Source organism: Ostrea edulis, chromosome 4 (assembly GCF_947568905.1).
Source record: "Ostrea edulis chromosome 4, xbOstEdul1.1, whole genome shotgun sequence".
In the NCBI taxonomy this organism is placed as follows: Eukaryota; Metazoa; Mollusca; class Bivalvia; order Ostreida; family Ostreidae; genus Ostrea; species Ostrea edulis.
This window is the reverse complement of record NC_079167.1, coordinates 39,248,205-39,272,868: the sequence shown is the minus strand read 5'-3', so window position 1 is coordinate 39,272,868 and position 24,664 is coordinate 39,248,205. Positions and strand designations below refer to the sequence as shown.

General features: G+C 34.3%; 1 protein-coding gene across 1 annotated transcript; it reads left to right on the top strand.

The window, feature by feature from the left end:
- Positions 1–15,370: 15,370 nt before the first annotated feature.
- LOC125669551 (Krueppel-like factor 3) lies at positions 15,371–18,223 on the top strand. Its single transcript, XM_048904137.2, has 2 exons — positions 15,371–15,603; positions 16,161–18,223. The coding sequence occupies exons 1-2, from the start codon at positions 15,514–15,516 to the stop codon at positions 17,316–17,318; spliced, it is 1,248 nt and encodes a 415-aa protein (XP_048760094.1). The 5' UTR covers positions 15,371–15,513; the 3' UTR covers positions 17,319–18,223.
- The last annotated feature ends 6,441 nt before the right edge of the window (positions 18,224–24,664 follow it).

The window sequence follows — 24,664 nt, the reverse complement described above, 5'->3', positions numbered from 1 at the left end:
CAGTGATTTACGCAATGCAATATTCTGAATTGTTTGGCTCCCCTATCATTTGCACTACAACTGCATTCAAATATTACTTTGTGTTCGTTAGATGCATTTTGTAATTTCTTTACTTGAATAACAAAGATATTAATGTGCATGTTTTATCAGTCAAATTGTTCATTTATTTTACTCTGTTACGGATTTTCACTCCAAAGAAATGTATTTTTTATTAAAATGACCACATGTATGACAATTACAACTGTCAGATCTTTTTGCTCTTACAATTCAACATTTAGCTGTTTCAAGTACATGCTTTTTATAATTAGCATGATTAAATTTACATAGTAAATTCACAATGAAATGACATCAAATAGTCTAATAATTTATATAACCAACCAGGTGACCAAAATTTTACAATTTCTTTTTCTATTCATTATGACCTTTTTGTACTTGAGATATGAGAATCTTGCACAAAATTTCTGTCTTACTAGAAAAAATTTAAAATCATTTTGAAACTGATGAGATTAGCATTATATCCTAAAAGTATGAAAATACGAAAAAAGAATGTTGGGGTCCATATTGAAATATTATCAAGACAGATTTGGGGTCCATATTGAAATATTATCAAGACAGAAAGAGAGCTCCAGGTGGAATTTATGGGTGAATACATAAAAATTAACTAGATGTTTCCAAAATGTTTTCTTAGTATTGCTAAACTCTTCTTCAAAGCCTATTTTTTTCTCTAATCAGTGAATACTTGTAAAATCCACAGAGTTTCTTGTATCAATCTTAGCAGATTATATTTTGTCTGTGATGAAGAAAAATAGCAATAGAAGAATAGCTAAAAACATCTCCACAAAATACTGTTCCTTCCTAATATTGAATGCAGAGCAACAAGCGTTTAGTGTTTGGAATTGAAGTCATACATAGAATTTAATTTTAAAGCAAAATTCTGATAAACACAGAAAAATTCATAAGACCTGTGCAAGTTGTTGCTTAAACTTCGAGAGCATACATCTTTAACAAATAATTTGTTGAATGTGAATGGTGTCCTTACAGTCTTGATCTCCGATTTCAAGCCGTCCAACATTATTATTCAATTGTATGATAACCTACATATAGATATTTATTTTCTTTTAGCTCACATGAAGCTCAGGCATAAAGAGCTTTGGTTCTTTATTAGGAGCTTATGAAGTTTTCTTTGTTTCAGGTGAGCTTTGTAGCCCATGGGCATCTTGTTTAATTTGTTATTTAGATTAACCGTCCTAATTTTGTAGATTCTTTATTTTCATCTCATTGACACCATAATAGAGATATTTTGTAATGCATTACATGTACCAGAACAGCTGGCTGTTTTAGTATCATTTAGACTCTGGAGAGAAAAAATACATTTGTAGTAGATCTTTCATTGTTACTAACTGTTATTTTATTCATTTTTTATACCTAAATAAATATTTTCTTACAAATCCATTGCAGTTTATTTTTGAATGGAAGATAACTCTTTCTGTCTTTACATAATGATTATTACGGATTATCGTCCTTGGCTCCAAAAAAAAAGGCGTTGTAAGATGCATCTTTGCATCATATGAGCACACGAACAATTCAAGAACTATTTCAGCGCAGGGAAATTTCACGTGTAGATGCATAAATCAAAGTCACTGCCAGCAGTACTTTTTTTTTATATATTCCCAGCGCTTTACAGAACATTGTGAACTTTATGTAAATGATGAGGTTTTCTATGGACTGTTCTTTCTGCAATTTGTCAATGTCAGCCTGTACACCTGTGGAAAATGTTGTGCATATTTAGAGAACAGAATGCATAAATGAACACTGTGTCTGTAGAAACTAGAATTATTTTGTTGACGTTTGGTGTTTGGTGGTTGTTGCTCTCTTATCGGGTAGAACGCGACAGCTGGGTAATATTTAGTGGCTGCCATGGTATGTCGTAAATAACGCTGTGCAGCAGTCCTCGGAATATGTAATGGAAAATTACAGGAGTTCCAAGGAGCACAAATAAATATCAAAATAAAAATTTGCATATTTTTGAAATTGTCCTATAGCCCACAATGTTGTTTATAAAATAAAAGTTGATTGCCATAACATGCAAACTGAAACGTGCTATCGGACCATAACGAGCTAAATATCAGTTTAGGTCTTAATTGACGCACGCAAATATATAAGTAAAGAAATCAAATTACTTGGGGAAAGTTTTATATATGAGGTTGGAAGGAAATAAATCTTGAAAAGGAAACTAATAGGAAGAAATTCTCAGATCTTAACGTTCTACGCATTTTATTCACTGAATGTTTATATCAGAGACTCGGTGTAAACATTTTCAGGCTAACTTCGTGACATTATTTTTGATAACATGCCGAGAGTCATAGGCAGCATACAGATTTGAAATTACCAAGGGGTCTTGATTCATTATTTACGAATCTCAGTTCTGCTTTTTTTCTGGAAAATTCTGCTTCTGCGTAGACAGACAAAATAACAAAAATAGACAACATTAAGTTACTGACTTTAACCAAATTGTGAAAAGTCAGCAAATTGTGGGGGGAAATGGGTTACATCAGAAGACAGTTCCTGCAAATTTTAAATATCAATTTTGTTTAATCTGTTATTTCCGCAAAATTTTTGAAAATATCATATTCAAAGTATCTAAACATTGGTGTCCACCTCAGTGGAGGATTTAAGGGGGTCGCAGCCGGCGCCCCCACCCCCCTCCCCCTATTTTTTTTTTTTTTTTTTCAAATTTAAGGTAAATCGTCTTGTTTAGAAAAATGTATTAAAGGATAAAAGAAGCAATAATTTCTTCCACTTCTGGAGAAAAACATGACAAAAATCTTTTGATTTCTTGCAATTACTTTATTGGAAGAATTTAAATTTTTTCCGAAAACCCTTAAAATTTGCGTCATTTTATTAATTTCATCTTATTAAAAATGATAGAAAATAGTACAATTGACTAAATAGGGGACATAGTTCAAGCCCTGTAAAATCCAGGAGCTTCTGGGGCTGGGCCCCGACCAGGACTTCGTCCTGGACCCACTGGGGGCCTCAAGACGGCTTCCAGACACCCTCCCCCCTTGCCTCATAAAGTGGCGTCCCCCGTAACTGCAATACCTGGATCCGCCTCTGCACCTCTTTATTTCATTTTGCAGTATTTTTCACTCTGAGAAAATTCATCTCTTTGCTTTTGTAACTTGATTTTTTTTTAAAACAGGGATTGAAATTTATTTTTATTAAATTATTTATTCTTTGAAAAACAACAAAAGAATGGTACAAAACTATTGTTGTGTTTCATAAAGTATTGCCATGTTATATAGGGACTCCTTGTCGTGTCCATAGCTAAGCACATTATAACGAGACAAATTGTCAGTTCCTTCCTTTATATAGTCAGTTATAAATAGAACCAGGGAAATTTGCTTTACCTATTTTTTTTTCATTCTAATATTTCCTTTTTATGCATCTCTTCCTCATGTTACAGTCATATGAAATGGTGAACTTGTTAGACCTCCTGTCAAACGAGTCAAGAGAACTTGACATTTGTGAATTCATTTGTGGATTTTGATTTAATTTAGAATTCACAAGTGTGCTCGTATTCGCCAATAACAGTCATTATTTTTAATTAGAGTAGATTAGACAGAGACATTATCACACCGTTGCTAAAGAATATATTACAGAAACAAGAAATGATTTGCATAACGTGATCACATTTTATATAGGAAGCTCTTTATAGTATTCACAAGAAGGACGAATTTTCAGATGCTTGATGTCGTCAGCAAAATAATTTAAAAGCATCTTGACACAGCAATACACACACAATTGTTTTGTTGGTTTGGGTTTTTTTTATTCGATAATTGAACACGTTCTCATTGATATATTTTGCATTCATTTCCTCAAGAAATATTTGTATAGTACAACTTTTCATACAGTCATTTGTGTATCATTTGCTCCTGGGTATTTCCCTGCAAAAATTGTTTGCTAGTGTTCTAAATGCTTGTCTTTTTGAAATTATTATAGGATTTCCTCGTGCCCCCTGTAAGCTTTGTTTATCTAAAGACTAGCAGAAAATGAGTTGTAAATATAATTGAAGTTGGTGTTAAGATTGATGACAACACATAGTAAGGCTTTTCAATCAATGTTTCCGTGCCGTCTGGATCTTGTGTACGTTCAATAGTCCATCTCATTAGCTGTATGTAAAAGTCCTGCGAGTGATTCACCTCATTCAAGATCACCCAGTGTGTGTTACAGATATCTACATACGAGTCACTGGCAACTCATAGTTTTACGATATGAAACTTGATATTTATCTCTTTTAATGACGGAATTTCTCCACTGACCCAAATTTTTGAAACCGTGTCACTGATGGAATTCGCTTCGAGGCAGTTTTGTAAAGTACGGTGAATATTTTATTGACCTGGTTCACGGGCTTAAATGTAGTCTACCTTATCGAGGGGGGGATTGATATACCCCTCACATAACGCAGTGGATTAACTGTCGCCCGTCCTCATCTGAAAGTCAATAGACAATAACCCATTACTAATAAACTAAGGATAAAGTGTCAAAACGAACAAAATCTCTATTGACTTGTTCTAGATCTCAACATTGACAACCTGGTCAGCGTAATCCCAACCCCGGTGCCATAATTATCGGAAATTAGGCGCGTTGTACTATGAAATTCAAAGTCCGATTTTCATCAGCAGACATTGTTAAAAGACGTGCACCAACTTACACTCCTTGTGACGTACAAGGGAAATTTAAACAAACAATTTTTTTTTTTTTTTTTTTTTTTTGAAAAGGCGAAAAAATAGGACAAAGATTTTAAGCATAAAAATTTAGTGTATGGGTGGTTACATAATCCAATAGTATTTAGAACATAAAATCCCATTGCAATAGTAACTACGTGTAAATATTTACTTCGCAGTCAGCTTATAGTACCAACTTTCTCATTAATGAATGATTTTTACGTTATAAAATATAAGGTCGGCGATAAGGCTAGTATTTGTGTTCACTACGCTAGTAACAACCCGCTGAAGTGGTGTGGGAGTGAAAAATCAATGGCTCTCACTGGGGGCTCACAGAACCTTTGAACCAAATTTAAACGTATTAAAGACTACAAGACATATGAATCCCATTTATCATAGGTAGTCCTTAAAAGGCTTTAACTATAAATCTGAGAAACGAGGCCTATTTCTGTAATGTCTTTTGATAAAACATTTTTTTATAGTTTTACTGGGACCGTATTTTGGTGCTATTATGTATTTAATTTATATTAAGAATTTCAATGTTATGTAAATTCCAAGTGGTTGTCCTTGTTAAATTGTGGGAGTAGATTTTATTGATAAGTCAAGAGGTGCGATATATTATATAACCACTGATCAATGGCAGTCCTATTTTTAAGGCATAAAACTTTCAGTTGATCTTGTACCTAGATTGTCAGATGGGTTTTTTTTTCAAAGCTTTTACAATGAAAGTTTACCTGCGTAAAACCCAAGTGTGCATAATAATCGTTTTCTTTTGTTAAAAGGGGCAAAAGATACAGCTTGAAAACAGTAAACAACACTGTATTTTGATAGAAACGCAATTTAATAAAATTGTCATATTTTTTCCAAAGTATAAATCAAGACGAGAATATATTTCTGGTATAACGAATTCTTTGTCTTTGTCAATTTCTCTAACATATAAAATACATATACAAAGACAACGCGAATCATTATATTGAAAATTTGAATCATCGAACACGCATGTCATCGCCTGGAAGTAAATGCCTTCTTATGCTCTACACTAGAATTAAAGCATAAAAAGATTGATGGTCTTTCTATAGCAGAAGAGAAAAAGTGCATAATTAGAGTCGTTGAAAAACTCTTTTGTCATGCACTTGTTGAATCCGTTGCGAAACAAAAGAATATGATGGATCTGCGTTTCCTATGCATTACCTGCATACAGTTTCATCTATCAATAATGGAAGTGGTTGACTTTTCGTTAACCCATCTGAAATTTAAAAAAAAAAAAAAACAACCTTTTGTACTTAATAACTATTTTTAATTTACTTGAATTGTCTTGTGTTTGTAATATCTTTTCTTTATAAGAAGTGAGAATCAATTTTGAATAACGCATGGTTCTTGTTAAAAGGGTACATACAGTACACGTGTTTAAGAGGAGTCTGTCGTACGAGACGCACTTGAATTGGATAGTTTGAGTCATTGAGCTTCTAGATAGGAACTGATTCATTTTTTGTTTATAAAATTCTGTACGGTATACATGTATATAATCTGGTGATACTAAAATACTGAGACATCTATCAAATAAAGAGATAGACATTTTATTAATGTACTTGTAAACAAATAAGATATAATCCGGGTTTTTTTTTTTTAAATGTCAACGATGCATATAGAACTAATTATCTGGTGTCATCCTTAAACAAACAAATTTTAATTAATTTTACGTTAAGCAAGTCATGTATGTAATTTCTTAATATTGAATTACTGTAAATAAAAACATTAATCATCAGTGGAAATACTTTAGTGTGCTTAAACAGATAGATAATTCTCTAGGATTCAAAATATCCGATAGCCGTAAAATTCTAGACCAGCAGTTCTTCGATTCCGATGTGATATCATTGAAAAGAGTTGGACGAAACGCTCCCAGATGTCATTCAAGGACTGACAATCTCAATCCGAAATTCAAGATGGTGTGAAATGAATCAGATCTTTTAAAATGAAACAATAGGTCTCAAATCAAGCAGTTGGAAAATTTCTGGACTAGTTTTTCAATGATATTAAGTGTAAGTTATGGTAGAAAGTAATTTTGCAGATTGTAACTTGAGTAATGCATGCGTTGTATCGTGTGCATTTGATGACATAGATAGTTTTACATTTTAACAATGAAATCGTTACTTGTATACATAAGTATATCATTGTTGCATTATAATCACCAGATGGTGTCACAGTTTATGAGTTTGATGGGTAAAATAGATAATATATATCGACAGAACCGGAATTTTGATGAACGCATTGTAAAAAATTATTTCGTGCTTCGTTTCTTTGCAATTGAACCAGTATTCTGTGTGCAAGGAAGTCTTGTTTACGCTAACCTCTTACATTGTTCACGAGGAAATTCCATTACCTAAGACTTGAATATTACATTTTATCTGATTGGCACTTTCCCGTCTAATCTTTACTTATACAAATGATATGTATGTCTTTAATTTCGCTCCCATTCTTTTTTCTGTTTTGAACAATACTCAGCATAAGTATGGTAAATTTAAAGACGTCAGAAATTTGACAGCGCCTTTGATAGGTCTCCTAGATTAGACATACCCTTTGAAGAAGTCGGACGTATAAATATTTCGATTGTTCTTAATATTTGCGCATGATTCTTATTTTGGAATACGTTTTAATTGTGTGTTTAATGAGGGCCGTGCCATACGAAGCATTGTGCCAGATATATCTGATCTAAATCATGTAGCATTTTGCTAGAATGAGTGGCAATCTAACTATCTTCAAAGAACAGAAATCCCTTTAACGAAACGCAAACTAACACGGACTTCCCAATATTTGTATTTACCAAAACGCTATGATTACCACTGCCAATATTAATCTTAAATTGTTAGTTCCAAATTGGGGTCCTGGTTCATTACCTCTCATTCCAGACCAAATTTTGGCACCCGATTGTTTCTGAAAGCAGGCCCGTTTGATTGGGAAACTTTATGAAATGAGAAAATGATATACGATATTGAATCCTCGATATTATTTGCCGATTTTATATGTGCGTTTGAAACTACAACAACTTACTGCACAATTGAACTATTCATAAACTGCAAAAGGGAAAAAAGAAACAACAACCGCCAAAACATGTCTGAAAACAAAATATCAGTACCACGAATCTAAAGTTCTTGAAAAATGTTAGAAGACGTTTCAAGTTGCAAGTTTGAAGTGGGGAGAAAAATATGAGAATTTCTACTGCTCGTAATATTCGTAGCATTTTAAGAATGTGAACAAATGATGGGTCGATGCATTAGTTGAAACAAGGATAATTCTTCGCATGTGATATAAATTTAATTAGTGATATGTTATTGCCCCCAGTTTTACGTGAAGAGCAAACGACTTTCGGTGGTAAGAATGTTTGCGGTTTTGTTGGGGGAGGACGATGGCGGGTCACTTGTTGACGATTTGGCAGTCGATCCGACCGTTAACAAGGAAGTCAACGGAAAAGATGTTCTTCCGACGACAGGCAAACACTCGTATTACATGAAAACGGCGCCCTTCATATTTATTCAAACTGATTAAATTTTGTGTTACCATCATGAATTTCACATGAAAAAATTTAATATGAAGAGCCCAGCTAAGAAATGAACATCACAATTATATCTGCGAAGTTAGATAATAGATTTTTTGTTTGAAATTTTTTTTCTATATTTACGCTAAGATTTCATTGTAAACACGTAAGTCCTGAGACAAAACCTCTTGGGCGATTTCAGTTAGTGCATGTATACACACACATATATGTATAAATGTATGTATTTTTAAGACGCATATAAGCATTGAATAATGTAGAGTATATTGAGAATGCATCTAAACTTGACGTCCATTCACCTAACGGATTTATATTCACGTGCATCCTTAATTAAAAAGAAAGGGTCATCTAAAGTTACAAAGGTCAATGATTTACAGAATATTAGTCCATTTACTTTCTTGAATCTTTCGTTCATGTACCTTTTGAAAATAGTAATATTTTTTTGTTTATGGTAGGTAGTCTTTTGGACACGTGATCTGCACGCTGGCGCATCCCGCCTGGTCATCACTCACGGGTGACGTATTGGTGGGGACGCGTTTGTTTTAGCGGTTAAAACATGTCAGCTCTGTCACCAAAGAATACTATCCCCTTCATCTCGCAAAAATCAAAAAGAACTTTATTAATGAGTGGCTGCAGAGTAATTAATAACGTTTTCTTATTCACTGTGTTTATTGTTCATCAAGCTAAATTTCTGTTGCAGGAGTGCAAAGAATTTCTAGGTAAATTTCCAACGAATATTTCATATTGCTTTACTCTGATGTAACATAATTCAAATCATTCAAAAGAGACTGAAATTTGAAAATCAATGTAATTACTACCTTATCACACGTCCAAAATGCCGTTAAGCGACACTTGATCGATAGAATACGCATCAACAACTTTTTGGGGGGGACATTTTAATATTTCCAATATGAAGTTAACAAATGCCTAATTTTTTACTGAGTAGAGATTTTTATCATGCAAGGTAAGGGAATATTTGTAATTTAATATCTGATAACGCCACATTGCGGGCAACTGCAAGCCTGCATGTCGATCTGAAGGGAAAGCCAACTAGCATATCACGTGGGTTGATAAGTTACACCATCTATTTTTGTCCGCGTATAAATATGAACTTTGAATCTGAATCTAGAGCAGTTTCACTTCAGCTTTAAAAGAAACAAGATATTGTGAATTTCTGTTCCAGCAAATGACATTCATTCGAGAGCTTCAATTTAAATATTATAATTCACAATTGATTTGGGTGCACACGTATTACACAGACAAACGAAATATCTTTATTGGTTTTTCAATTTAACATATACATGTATATTTTCATGATTAGTTTTGGCAAAATAAAGGGGCTATTAAGTTGCAAAATAAAGGAACTATTCAATTGAATTAGATTTCATTTATCAGTCCCTCGACATTAGTTTTTCTTGTGAAGTCCTCCGTTTTACCATTGATGCCAGGAGATATCTTTTTGGTTTGTTGTGATATATGAGGCAGAGGGATGATTCACCTTGTCATAAAATTAATTATTTTAAAGAAAAATGCCACCCAAATTTTGCCCAAGAACCATCTTTTCTGAACGTGTCACCCACGCTTCTTATTCTACCTGTTGTGAATGACCGTTCGTAAACTGTTTTATCAATCATAGAAACTCATTCTTCATAAATACATGAGTAATAAAATGAAAGAGATAAGAGATAATACTGTACTGTCCAGATCTCATCACCTAGGGACGCCACTATCTTCACACTTCCGATATACAGTTATTTCGAGATAACATATGCCCCCGTGCCACATCTTACGCTATCTGCAAACCTGCGGCAAGAATTACAGGTCTCATCTACCTGCCTCTTGTCACAAAAACTCAATTAAATCTTAATTAACAGGGCTAGATAAAGACATTAAAGCACCTTCTGATCTCTGTGTTATGGTGGTCTACACTATGGCTCTCGTTTCTCTTTGTTCTTATTTGTTTATCTTATTTGTGATTGTATAAAATTAATCTTAAAAGACCAACAAAGCAAATTATTAGCTTGTGTGTATGCTTTAAAATATTATGATACTAAAGTAATGTTATAATTTGAATGGCTCTAGAAATTTGGCAAAACCACACCCTTTATGTTGTTAAAAGTAACCTAAGTACATGAATGGGAGACGCAGTAACTAATCTTTACATCCATATTGGTGTACGTTGGCGCTAAAGTAATATACTGCTTTCAAAACAACTCCCACACTTTCAAATATATTTTATCGTGTTTTTAAAAAAATGTACCATCAGTTCCCTAATTTAATTGCATTTACTGAAAATTATCATTACGTCAATCGTATCATATTACCTGTACTAGCGCCACTATTCCCTGCCGTATTGGCTGACTTAAGAGTATAACATTTCATAAAGTTTTCATAAAGAGCTCGATAATTTTTTCCATCTTGTTAAGCCAACATAAAAAAAAATTATTCATCAAATTTTACCATAACTAGTAAATGCTGAAATTTTGTTGGCCATAAACAATGTTCTAACTTTTCAGAATAAATTAAAATTTTGGTCAGTGTGCAAGAATCAAAGAAAATCTTCCGTTTTTATTATAAATGTCCTTAGCGATTTTTTACTTTTGTTTTCATATATAATATACGTTGTCAATTCCTCCACACGGTCCTTGCAATTTAACCACAGGATGAAGCTATAAAAAAAAATTAGATAGAATTTTGTTATCGATGTTAACTTTTTACATTCTTCTTCAGAACCACTGCGTTAATTTTAACAATAGAAAATGATAATAAAATGATAATTAAAATAATTTTATAGATGATCTTTGGGTAAAGGGAATTCAGGTTTATGGTCAGACCCTTCCAGACCAAGATGATTAAGAAATAGCGACACTGTCGTTCCTCAAGATCCGCCGTATACCAGAAACAAAAAGTTGAAAACGTGCACGAAAACTTCCTTATATCACGGAGGGTCCATTTTGTTCACTCCAATCATTTGTCAAATGTTAGCATCCTTGGTGTAGATTCAAGTTAGATCAATGACCTCCAAGACCGGCCCGGGGGGGGGGGTACTAAGTATTGAAATGTTTCCCTACGAGTGTAGATGTCTTTGAAAAAATCTTTGCAAGGTCCACCAGGGTACAGTTTGCTTAACTGACACACAGGTGCTTGTGGACAGGACTTCCGGTACACCCTTAAGTTCTTGTATTTTTAGATGTTCAATTCCATGGGTATTTCGGACATATTTTTGGTAAAATGTGTAACTTCAGAGTTTATCTATTTCAATGGAATACACAAATCTCGCATAGAAATTTGTGTATTCCAGTTCATATATTATGATCGGTAAACTCTGAAGTTACACATTTTACCAAAAATACGTCCGAAATACCCAAGGAATTGAACATTCAAAAATACAAGAAGGGGGTACCGGAAGTCCAGTCCACAAGCATCTGTGAACTGACAATGCAATCATCCCCATGAAGTGTAGAGTCAGTGTTATTCACGTCATGACTCCCGAGGCGAGGACGAGACCACAATAGGACTCAAACATTTTATTTCAGGAATATGTAGGGCAGTTCTTCTCAAACACTTTCTCATAATCATATTTGTTGAAGCCGTCATTCCTGGGCCAGGGTTGAGCCATGATAAGGTTTTGAAGTTAACTACAAGTCTACAATTTGTCATGTAAGCATCTTCATGACATTACCGGCATAAAATTCTATGGTATGAATTATTTCTAAATGTTATAAAATAATCCTATACAAGTGTGTGAAATATTTTTTGCAAACAGAAAAAAGAAAAAAGGTCATTCCTTTGTCCATTGTCCTCCATATGTAAAACAGCAATACACTCTCTGTAAAAAGAGAGCTGACCACAGCACCGTGAACGTGGATAAGATGCCCTTTGGTCAGTTGTAAATTTGACGACCTGGCTAACAGGGCTCTTGTCACTTTTGGGACTGGCACGGGGGTGTTTTACAACAACGGTTAGCAATTTATTATCACCATCATCGCTTATATAGGCGCATCTGACATTTGTAATTGTTTGATGAGTGTAGCATACTTATTCTATGATTATAATGAATTTCCTAATTTGTACCGGGAATCAATAAATGTCCAAGGCTTTGTTCCGCGAAAATTTACTGAAATAGACATGCATAGAATTGTAAGTTTCTGTATCTGTCACTGCACTACGTAGAATACTGTGTTGCATAGTTTCCATAAAGAAATTTCATTTTGAAAAAAACCCACCAAAAAAAACCCCCAAAAACTGCGACGTTCCACGTCAGCTTTTCATTCAGTACGCCGGTGTGAAGTGTTGCCGTTCATACCCTCATGTATTTCGTAAATGAAATTTATTTTTTCATATTTACATTTGACTTTATTTCAGTCGGAATTCTCGGGTGTTAGAATCGATGTGCTACATTTATGACGATTTGTATGCGTATTGTTGACAACTACAGTGTCTTCATGAGAAATGGTTATCATTACAATATTGGTAAATATATCAAAGGCAAAAACGTTGGATTTGCAAAAGTATCACCGTTTTCTATGTAATCAAAGTACATTTGTTTTCAAAAATTGTTCATTGAATATAAGTCAACAGGTGACTATTGGTGAATGCAGTGCATTATTACGTTTTTTTCTTTTTTTTTTTTTTAATTCTTACTAGTACTATATAGTATATAAGAACTGCGAATGTTTGAAATGTTTACTATACATGACCAAGATGATGAAATCAGCGTTTGATCTTCGCACAGGAGTTTTACAAACGACTTAATATAGAACTGACATAGTCTCATCTCCAACCAATGACGAGATAACTGCGACCGATTTGTAACATGGGAGACACGTATCTGCTTGGTCTTTGTCAAACGATCGCTCTGGCAACGTTTATACAAACAAATACCTTCGCATCCGGAGAACTGTCCGAAATTTTGTTCAGTTTGTTTGCACATGTTCACGGTATGCCCGGAACGCTATAGTCTGTCTATGTGCCGTGGCAAGCGATTGACGTCAACCATTCAGATAGACCGGCTACCCCTTCTCCTAAAGGAATGCTCGAATAAGCCTCAAAGAGAAGAGGTCAAATCGGGGGAGTACTTTAAGTGTTTGAGTTGTGGTTTAAGTATTGATTTTGCTATTAAATTTGTAAACCAGATTTCAGCCAGTAAATCACTTTCGGAAACTTGTGTTTTCTGGTTGTTGTAGGAGTACACGAGAGAATGCCCATGAATTCTGTGTTGTCATTGAGGTGCAGAAGTTGACTCATTTTGTTTGCATTGTGCATTTACGGTGCACGATGCAATCCATCATGGATCACACCACTACATTAATCTTCAAGGATATGCATGTACTACATTTGAAATCTTTAAGGAATTTAAACTATTTTTACGCGTATATCTTCGTGTCAATAAATTCTATTATTTTAGAGGTATTTTTCGAATTCGGCTTTTGAAACACTTCACTAGATAGCAGTACCCACTCAAATTTCCGTGGAATTATAAGTAACCGCCTACTATCACGAAACCAGTTTTCCAGTATTTTTCTAACTGCTTTTAGGTTGCTCTGCAAACTCATTTCATTCAAATTTCATTCATAAAACAAGTTATATTCACTCCAGGAAGAAAAATTATTAATCATGTACTTGCATGATATTTGTGCGGTAAAATTATTCAAATTATATTACAAATGTCTGATTATCGCGCTGAGTTGTTTCATGCGTGATAATTTTATTCCATTCATAGCATTAAGGTCAGTTTGCAAGTGTCATCGCAACATCATTAAAGCTTGATGCATTTTGTTTCATTTGCTGGAAAAAAATTAGTTTCAGTTTCGTCATTGATTCCCTGTTTATATTGCGGAAATATTTGAGTAAATTTTCTTCATTTGTCAATTTCACCGTATACAAAGCTAACCTACATATCTAGTTTTGAGTGCCCAGTGACGGTGAGGAATCTAGGACATATTTTAAAATCAGGGTTTTAGTGTCACGACCCGGTCGGCATAAGTGTTTAAAGTGTATAAAATACACATTTGATTATAGTAGATCCAATGTTATTATATATTTAAATTCAAAAAGCGCATTCAATCTTATACTAGTAAATGTTGGCTTTCAACGTCAATTCAGAAGAGTTTCATGCACTTTTTCATTAATTTTTATTTGCATTGGCCACGGGGAGGAATTATAACTTTGTGTTCATTGGTCACTGTCCCTTGGCACCCTCTGCCAAAAGTTGAATTGATACACGTAATTTAACAATTCAAGCAATTTTACTTAATATTGTTTTTCTTTATCCTGTAATAATCATTGAAATCCCATTCTCTATAAACAAGTACCAAAGGTTATTTATTTATTTATTTTAATTGTGCTCTTTTTTAAAAATCAATTTCCTTTACAACTATAACCATTAACAATATTAACCCAGACCAGTGATGATTAATGTTATTCCATCAATGTATGTAACGGGACAAGACCATATTATGTCAGTGAAAATTTATTGTCCGGACGACAACTTCAAACGGATACCATTTTCGTAAATATGACATTTCAGTAAGTAACAATGACCTCCAGTCTTAGTGCATGATGTAGACCTGATGTCAAAACACAGCAAGCATGTTCACACGACGAGCTGTGTATTGCATATAGTAGAATGTAGTCTTCAAACAAACGCTTATATACTGCACTATATTTAGCAAACTATAATTAGCGACTAGTGATGCTTGAAAAAACCAAGTGCAAGTTAGCGGCTTTTGTCGATTGCATACGAAGTACGTCCGGAAATTGAACAATCATTCGGGTTTTCACGTAAAATGTTTCGTTCAATTCCGTTTTTTGCGCCCAGTTTCATTTTGACTACTTCTAATGCATTAAAAACAAAGATATTGATAAGACATGGAATTTTTTTTGGAAAAAATATCAACTCTTGAGATTAAACAGAGTGTCTGCGTGCTGCATAGCACCACACAACAGATCTGTTTGTTATTGATGTGGGACGTTCGGTCATGACAACTTACTCCGAACTTCTGACTATACCGCAAACGCTTATGCCATTTATATAGGCCTCTAAAAATAGATGAATTTGCAGTTATTTGATTGGTCCCTGAAAGTATGACCTTTTAAATGGCGAGTATTTTTGGATAGGTATATAGATGTACGTTTGCTTATTGTACTTCAGTCTGTAGTAATCGGATCAGAATATAATACACCGTAATCGACAAGAGATACACATAATTTTGTTTACATTGAGTGATATCCACCATGATCAACGTGGATAATTTGTTAGAGTCCGGCATCGGCTACTCGCAAGGGATTAACTCACCAATGAATGAAAAAATTGACATGCACTCGGTAAGTTATTGTTTATGCCTATCTAAAGATTTTCTTAACTTTTTACTGCAAGGAAATATGAATATTGGAAAAAATATATTCAATCGGACTGATTTTCTGGTCACACTTTTGCTGAAAACGTGTTTGACCGAAAGGTGCACAAGTCAGCAGCTTAATTTAATTTGACGTGAAACAAATGAGCTTAAAAGGTGCTCACGGGGTTTCATCTTTGTAATAATTAACGTCTCGAATATAGTAATTTCGCTAATCGGATCCGATGTGATGTATGGCTACACTGCATCTAATCGCATTCCTTATATAAAGCTAGCACGCCAGCATGTTGCAGTTTTATTCCTTTGAATGATGGAGTTCAAAGACGAAATAGGAGGAATGTTATATGATTTTTCTACCTTCTTCTCAAACTTTGATTGCTTGAAATTTGTAGATCAGCCTCATCAGGTAAACAATGGCAACAAAGTATGTTGCCTGTAGAAATTAAGCAACCAAAACATTGTGTGTGCTGTTGTATTTTATGCAAATATATCTTGATAATTAACCTTTATGTTACTTTCTTTCAGGGATGGCATGATATTGAGAGTCTGTCCTTAATGTACCAAGACAACACACCATACGAGAATGGTATGCTGCAAGCACTTGACCAAATGAGGGCGGCCACCATGCCAGGAAAGCAGGAGAACCAAGATATGGCTGGAAACCGATCCCCCTGCGAACTACAAGACGTTTATGATGAACTTCTAGATTACGATTTTATTCTGGCGAACACTGTTGATAGTCAAAGTTTATATTCCGAAGAAAACTGTTTGAAAATCAAGCAAGAACAATCTCAACCAAATATGATAGCGGGCGAACCTTTACCAGACTTTCATTCTACTTTCTTAGATATTCCTGACATTAAGTTTGACAATGATGTGAACACTAGTCTATCATCTGATATGGAAACAATGAAAATGGACTTCAACAAGTACATTGTTCCGAAACAAGAATTTGGACATGCGTCTGTTTCTAGTTGTGCTTCTTATATGAGCAACAAATCACCAGTAATGACTATGCCTCGATTAACATGCAACGCTACTCCAGTTTCAACGCCACATCAACCAATGCATTATCCTGTTAACATTCCCGGCAATATGTCTCCACCTTCCTCTCCAGAAATGCAAAACGATCTCCCAAAATACCGCGCACCTCTTCAGATGTTGCAACAGCAGCAACAGAGTCATTTCCACCGCATGGCTCCGCAACAAATCCATCCTCTCCAGAACCAGCAATACATGATGAACCCCAATCCATACATGCCAAAGATTCAACAGCAACATATGTTGCAAGTCCCTCATCAGATGATTACCCCACCGTCATCACCGCAACTCGTGGATTTGTTACTGCCACCACCCACCGTGGATTCCACATCCGCGCAACCAAAGAAACGAGGCCGAAGAACGTGGGGCCGAAAACGCCAAACCAGTCACACGTGCACACACCCTGGATGCAACAAAACATACACGAAGAGTTCCCATCTTAAAGCTCATCTGCGCACACATACCGGCGAGAAACCGTACGCCTGCACGTGGAAAGGATGCGGGTGGAAATTCGCTCGCTCTGATGAACTTACCAGGCATTACAGAAAGCATACGGGTGATCGTCCATTCCAATGCCATCTCTGCGAAAGGGCGTTTTCAAGAAGTGACCACTTGTCGTTGCACATGAAACGACACATTTAGAGACTTGACGATGTAAACTCGTCCGGCAGGAAGCCACATACGGCTCTACCCTGGACCATTAAAGACTAAACCTTTCCGATTAGTTGACTGCAAACAAAAATTGCTTTAAAGCAATATGCGACTTGAAAAAAGTCCTGGCATACCTGTAGTCAGAAGGTTCAAGTCTTTTGTCGTATTTTTCCGGAAGACAGGCGGGACCGTTTCGGAACTTCGACACTGCAAGGGCTGTCCGCCCCAAGTGGCCTTAATGCAGAGGAAGGCGAAATGTAAAATACATAAAAATATGAACTGTTTTGTAAAAACACAAGTATTTGAAACAGTTGTTCTTGTTACCATGTATAGCCTAAAAAACACAGCTATGCAACTGCCATTTACCCACCGTTACTCACCGCTCTATGTATTAAGTTTACTTAACTGGCAGCGTGAATTTTATTATGAATTAAAAGTGCAATTTTTGCCTTTTGTGCCTGTAGCGTGCACACTGAACGACTGGTTTCGGATGAAATTACTGTAGATCTTTTATGATCATTTTTTTTGTATACGCAAAATATATATACTCGAAACTTAATTGTCAACGAATAGCCTAATTGAGATTTCAGAAATTATTCTTGATATGAAAAAAGTATTTGTGTTCATTGATTTGCTTACTATAATCATCGCCAATTAGCTAATGAAGAAAACAATTTGACTGTTATTATACATTGGTGCTTATAATATATATATATATGTATACTATCTGATTCACTGTTAATTTATTTCGTTGTATATGTAACATACACACTAGTCAATTTATTCTAATATTGTTACCATGAGTGCCATTGCAAATTCCCAGCAGGTCTGGGAGGGTTGTGTAACATGACCGTTATATTTATTTTGATGGTACTTAATAAAATATATGAAATGCATTAACATAGTTTTCCATTATTTTGAAACTGGGGAATTTAAGGAAAGCGATGCAGTGCCATATTTGAAATCACACAATGGGAGAGAAAATGTTTCAGATTTCAGTCGCCGTTTCCTCATAATGTTGATGAGAAATGCATCTCCTAATATGGAAGAAAATTAAACCCAAGTTTTCTTATTTGAATGCAGTACCATGGAGAGAGAAAATGTATAGAAACACACCATTGATTGTTTCTTCTGAATTAAACAGATCATTCATTTACAAAAAAAAAACCTTTGGAAGTGCATGCATGTTAAAAATTGCATTAAAGAATTCTACGCATGAGGAAGATCATTTTAATACTTCATTTATTTGACATATACTTTACTGATACTCAGTACGTAAAGTTGAACGACAGCAACACGAACCGAGGGTTCTAATAAACTACATTGTAATTTCTAATGTACAAAAGTAAACACGTAATTTGGAATATTTATATTATATATATATAGAGAGAGAAAGTTTTAAAGTCCTAAAATACACTTTTACTTAAATGTTTGTTATGACAGTGACATTTCACCATTTTCTAAAGTCAAATTAACAAAATATGTACAACTTGTAACACACGGAACAAATTCGTCTTGTCGAAAGTTTTATTCACTATATTGGGAGTATTGGAGGCAAATGTATTGTTCAAATTATCGGAACAATAAACCATATTTATTATTAGAGATCGCATTTGAAGTGCATGAATGAGTAAATGTTAAAAGTATTTTTAAAAATCACCAATTAATCAAAAAATTTATAGAGATAATTTTGAATGCCGCAGTAATTACTAGTAATTAACAACATGTTGCTGATTATAAATAAAACTTCAGCGGCAATAACTTTCAATTGCACGCAATCTGTGTATAATGCCTTCATCTGCTTCTTGTTTACCTATTGTTTTCTGTTAAAAATTTCTCATATCATGTTTAAATGTTTTCTATTCTGTCAATTTTAGGCTCTGAATAAGAAATAAACATGCATATATTCTATCCTATTCAATAATCTCTCAATTATACCGAATCATTTTATGCATATGTTATACAAACATGATTTCCAGTGGCGTAGCTTCCATTGAGGCAACCGAGGCAGCTGCCTCGGTAAAAAAAAAAAAAAAACCCACCTTTTACGTTGTTAAAATGTCGATAGCTTCTGTGGGGGGTGGGGGGGGGCTGCGCCCCCCAGACCCCCTGCCTCGGTAATATTCGAACCCAAGCTACGTCTATGATTTCAAAATAAATATGCTTTAAAACGGCCGCTCAATGTTTTAAATTCTTTTCTCTATTCGCGTTCTTGCTCCACAGCAGTGCTTCGAAACGATCTATGTACCAAGCGAGACAACTCAAACAGTTGATGCCGTGTTGAAGGGTTGCACACAGTATGTATCGTCCTTATCAAATTCATCAAAGTAGAATGTATTGTTACAAGTTTGATATCATTCTTCATCTGAAGCGGATCTGATTGCAGTTATCATATTCTTTTTTAAAGTTTTTTCCCCCCTTTATAATATATATGCAAGAAGTTGTATCGTGTTAATTAGGAATTGAAACTCCGAAACATCTGCAAAAATAATTATTTATGCTGTCTCTCGAGTTTCAAAGAGAGACGGACAGACCGAGACAACAGTACTCAGTATTAAAACTTCTTCCAAGATTGCGGGTATAATTACTAGTAGGCTTAGCAACGATGTTGTAATATAAATATACAGAGGAAATCCGAAAGGTTGATACATGTTTTAGAAAATAACAAACGAGTATTTGTTAAGAATGTAAATGCAAAAATTTAGATAAGAAAACTACAATGTAGTTGTTATGATTAATTCCAAAATTTCAGCTTGAGCATCACTGAAGAGGCATTATTTGTCGAAATGCGCATCTGGTGCATCAAAATTGGTACCGTATAAGTTTTACATTAAGACTCCTGGGTCGAGGCCTCTGCTGGTGGACTGTTAGTCCCCGAGGGTTTCTGCATCCCAGTAGCTAAGTATTTCGTTATTAGTTTGAAAATACGGATGTATATTTAATTGCTGTGATAAAATTTAGAAATTCATTTCAAAATTAAGGATTATTTCCCTCATGCATAGCTCTGATCCTTAAACGAAATTTGACTCCAGTCTTTGGCACTCTGTTTTTCATTTTAGTTTTTACAAGTTTATTATTTCGGATTTCCAAAATTTCGGCTTGAGCATCACTGAATAGACATTACATGTATTTGTTGAAATGCGCATCTGGTGCATCAAAATTAGTACCGTATAAGATATACGTACATTTAGATATGTACCTGGTATATTTAAAGAGAGGCAAGTTTTAAACAAAAATAATAATCATCGTTCTGATGTTAGTAATGAAGAATGTAGGTATGTATTAGAGCAATAAGAAATCTAAGCAGAGTCACTTGTGTGTAAGATCTTTTAAAATGTGAGATAAGTATGTGCACTCTGGTGTATGCCCCTAAATGTCACGAGAGTTTATTTATAGCCATCACTATCACACATAACTACGAAAGCCGGATAGTCTCATATTTGAAAAAGTAAAAAAAAAAAATTAACTCGTTATAACGAGTTAGTATCCCGTTATATCCAAAATTTCGACAAACTGATTAGAAATTTTTTGAATTGCATATGATTATTTCATAATGACTATTGTGCAAGATTTTATTTGTCGTAAAGATGACAAAAAAATGTTAGTTATTGCTCCAAACAAATTAACATGTGATGATTCATTTTTTTCCTACTCAACAAAAATACCTACTTTCCCTTGTCAAGATAAATTGTGTCGTTTTGATAACAAGTCGAGTAAATACAACAATGCTTTGGCAAAATGTTTGAGCTAATTTCATATTTGAGCAAAAATCAGCCAGCCTAGATGCTGATGATTCTTTTGAGATTATAGATATATTTATACATCTTCTGCAAGCTTGTTAGTACAAGAAATAAAGTCCCCTTCCCTCTTTTTAACAGCGTTGATTTACCGTTATTTTCTACATTAAAAACTTTCTTTGCAAAATATTTTGGGTTATTCTCCCTTTTATTTCCTTTTTTCAAAGTATATCGAGTGTTAAGGATGTAGGCTTGAACAAGTAGAGGTAACGAACGTTGACGGTCACACAGCCGTGAACCTTCTATCTGTAAGAGATACAAGACTCCGATGGTCTATCATGTCAGATACGGGACTGGTATGATCCGCGTAGCGGCGAGTGATCAGTCCCGTATCTGACATAATAGACCATCGGAGTCTTGTATCTTACTTAAAATATTGTTCTGTCTAAAACAGTACTTCTCATAATATTGGCCTGCTCTTAATAATACTGGACTATGTTCAGTACAGTATGAAAAATAAAGTACTGTCAAGACAAAAAACTAACGTCACAACAATGTTTTAATGATCAGGTAAACAAGTAATCCGTGGTTGAAATTACTCTGTAACGAACGTCCTACCAATTGATATAATGAATTGAACTCATGTAGAAAAGGACGAATACTCGCTAAACCCCGCCCCCTCTGATTACAATATTGTGGGTGTGCTTTCACTTGCGCCCACCCCATCCCGGATTTTAAAGTTTGGATTTTCATTCTTTTTTATTTGATTTTGCTTGTCAAGAATTACATGTATAGACAATTGTGACGTCAACTTCTCAGAAGATTACCCCTACCACTTCTCTCACTTTGAAAACAGTTCTACGTGCTTGAATTATCAATCCACCAATAAATAATAGAATCATTCATGGGTCAAATGCTGTCTGATGTGTTTCATACCAATTGTTAGGTTATTCTTGACGCGCGGATTCTGACTACGGATTACTCCGTTTACCTGATCAAGATATAGTGCTCTTGGCGGATGTGACCGGTCGGCAGGGGGTACTTACTCCTCCTAGGCACCTGATCCCAACTCTGGTATATGCAGGGGTCCGTGTTTGCCCATTTTTTAAATTTGTATTCCTTATAGGAGTTATGAGATTGATCACTGTTCGTTATCTTCACCTTTTCATGAAGATAGAGCAGGTAGCAGGACATATCTGTCTTGCAAAGAAAATTAAAACTACATGTACTTTAAATTCATGCTTTTAATAGACCCAAGCCAACAGCAGATTGGATTTATTGATGTTATATCACCATAAAAAAGGTATAACCGATAAGTAATATATTTACTTAAAAACATCGGTAAATTAATATACAGGGTACTGTGGTGATTTACTTTTACAGCATACACGCATTTATACCAACATTTACAAAGTTGATATGTGTTTTTTACTCTGAAAAATCTAGATTAAGAACACATTTTCAGATTCTCTTAATGGTTCTTTTTTATTTCTTTAAGTACATGTAATTGTATTATTGCAACGACTTGTTTAAAAACTAATCTTAGATTTCAGGAACGATCTTGAGAAGGACCTACAAAGTTTCCATAATATATCTTGTTATTGCAAGTTTATTATCTCGTTATAACGAGTTAATTATCTCGTTATAACGAGTTAATTATCTCGTTATAACGAGATACTAACTCGTTATAACGAATCAATTATCTCGTTATAACGAGATAATTAAGTCGTTATAACGAGATACTAACTCGTTATAACGAATCAATTATCTCGTTATAACGAGATAATTAAGTCGTTATAACGAGATACTAACTCGTTATAACGAGATAATCAACTCGTTATAACGAGATAACTAACTCGTTAAAACGCGATACTAACTCGTTATAACGAGATACTAACTCGTTATAACGAGATAATTAAGTCGTTATAACGAGATAACTAACTCGTTATAACGAGATAATTAAGTCGTTATAACGAGATAGCTAACTCGTTATAACGAGATATTAACTCGTTATAACGAGATAATTAACTCGTTATAACGAGATACTAACTCGTTATAACGAGTTAAGATTTTTTTTTTTTACTTTTCAAAAATGAGCCTATCCGGCTTTCGTACATAACCAGTCTGATGGTACACTTTTTTTTTCTAGTACAAATATCTTTAAAATTTCATTCTTTTGTCCTTGTAAAATGTATAGGGACGTGGATTATTTTTTCGTCCAAGAAATTTCAAGTTTACTCCTAGCTGATAATCTGACGTAAATTTACAACATCTAAAACAAACTGAACTTTTAGATGACAAATTTTATTTACAGAATACTTGAAATGTGATAGATGTAATAAACTTAGGTCACAGAAACTCATTTTACAGAGTTATTATTTGTTTTGTAAACAAAGATTGAGGTAGGTTATTGTTTAAGAAGTTTTCAAAGGAAATGGATAGCGACCCAAGTTTATTACATCTATCGCATTTCAAGTATTCTGTAGATAAAATGTGTCGTCTAAAAGTTTTTGTGACTGTACAAAATTAAGATGCTTTAAATTACAAAAATAATTTAACATTTCACTGGTTTATTTGTAAACATAAAAAGAATTGAGTCTTTGTTTACATGACACAGAGTTAATGTTAAAATATTACGTTTATTCTTGCATTCTGGGTCCAGTTGCACAAAAGTTAGTTTAAGTTTAACTGACAGTTAACTTCAAGTTGAATTAACCTTCGTGTACACAACGGGGTCCAGAAGGTCAAATTTTTGGCTTTTAAATGGGTTATATTTCCAATGTTTTACATTAGAAAAAATGAAAATATTTATTTCTTCAAAAAACATGAACCAGTCTCTTTTAAAGGTCAGTATCAGGTAAAGAAAGTTCCGACAACCCCATCTGTATGTACACGGATTCGCTGTTCTTGTTTTTGTTTTGTTTTTTCATTCATTAACTTTTCCAAATAAGATATGATTAATCCGCAACTGAAATCTGGATGAAATTTACAATCTTGAGTGTACTCAGCAATGGTCGAATCATTATTAAAAGTATGAGAAATAGACAGGGGGAGGGGGGGGGGGGGTCCGCAGGCAAATCACAAAATTGGCTCACTCTGATAGGATTTTGCATTGCAGTTAAAATTCGAACATCGTGATCACGTGTTACATATATTGGAACTGAGCTGCTGTATCAGACGCTGTAAATCTACTTATGTATGGTAACTAAATAAGAATTTTCTGATCAGTAGTTGTACAACGTTGCTAAGTACCTATTCAGGACTAATTCTTGATAAAATGAACAAAGATACTGATCAGTTTGGAGGGACGTGATGACAGAGGAGCTTACCTGGAAGATGAAATGTGATTCACACCTTTTCGTTTAATGTCTATGATATAAAAGTACTTTGTATACTTAAGACTATGTGCATTCGGAATCTGTAATACTGGTAAAAGAGACAATAATATTACATAAGACGTATCTTTCAATATTGCTCAAATGACATGCTTTCAAAGTTTTCCCTAGAAACAATTAGTACCATTAAGTTTAATCATTATACGATTGATTAATTAATTGAATATTGTTTTACGTCCCTCTCGAGATATCACTCATATGGAGA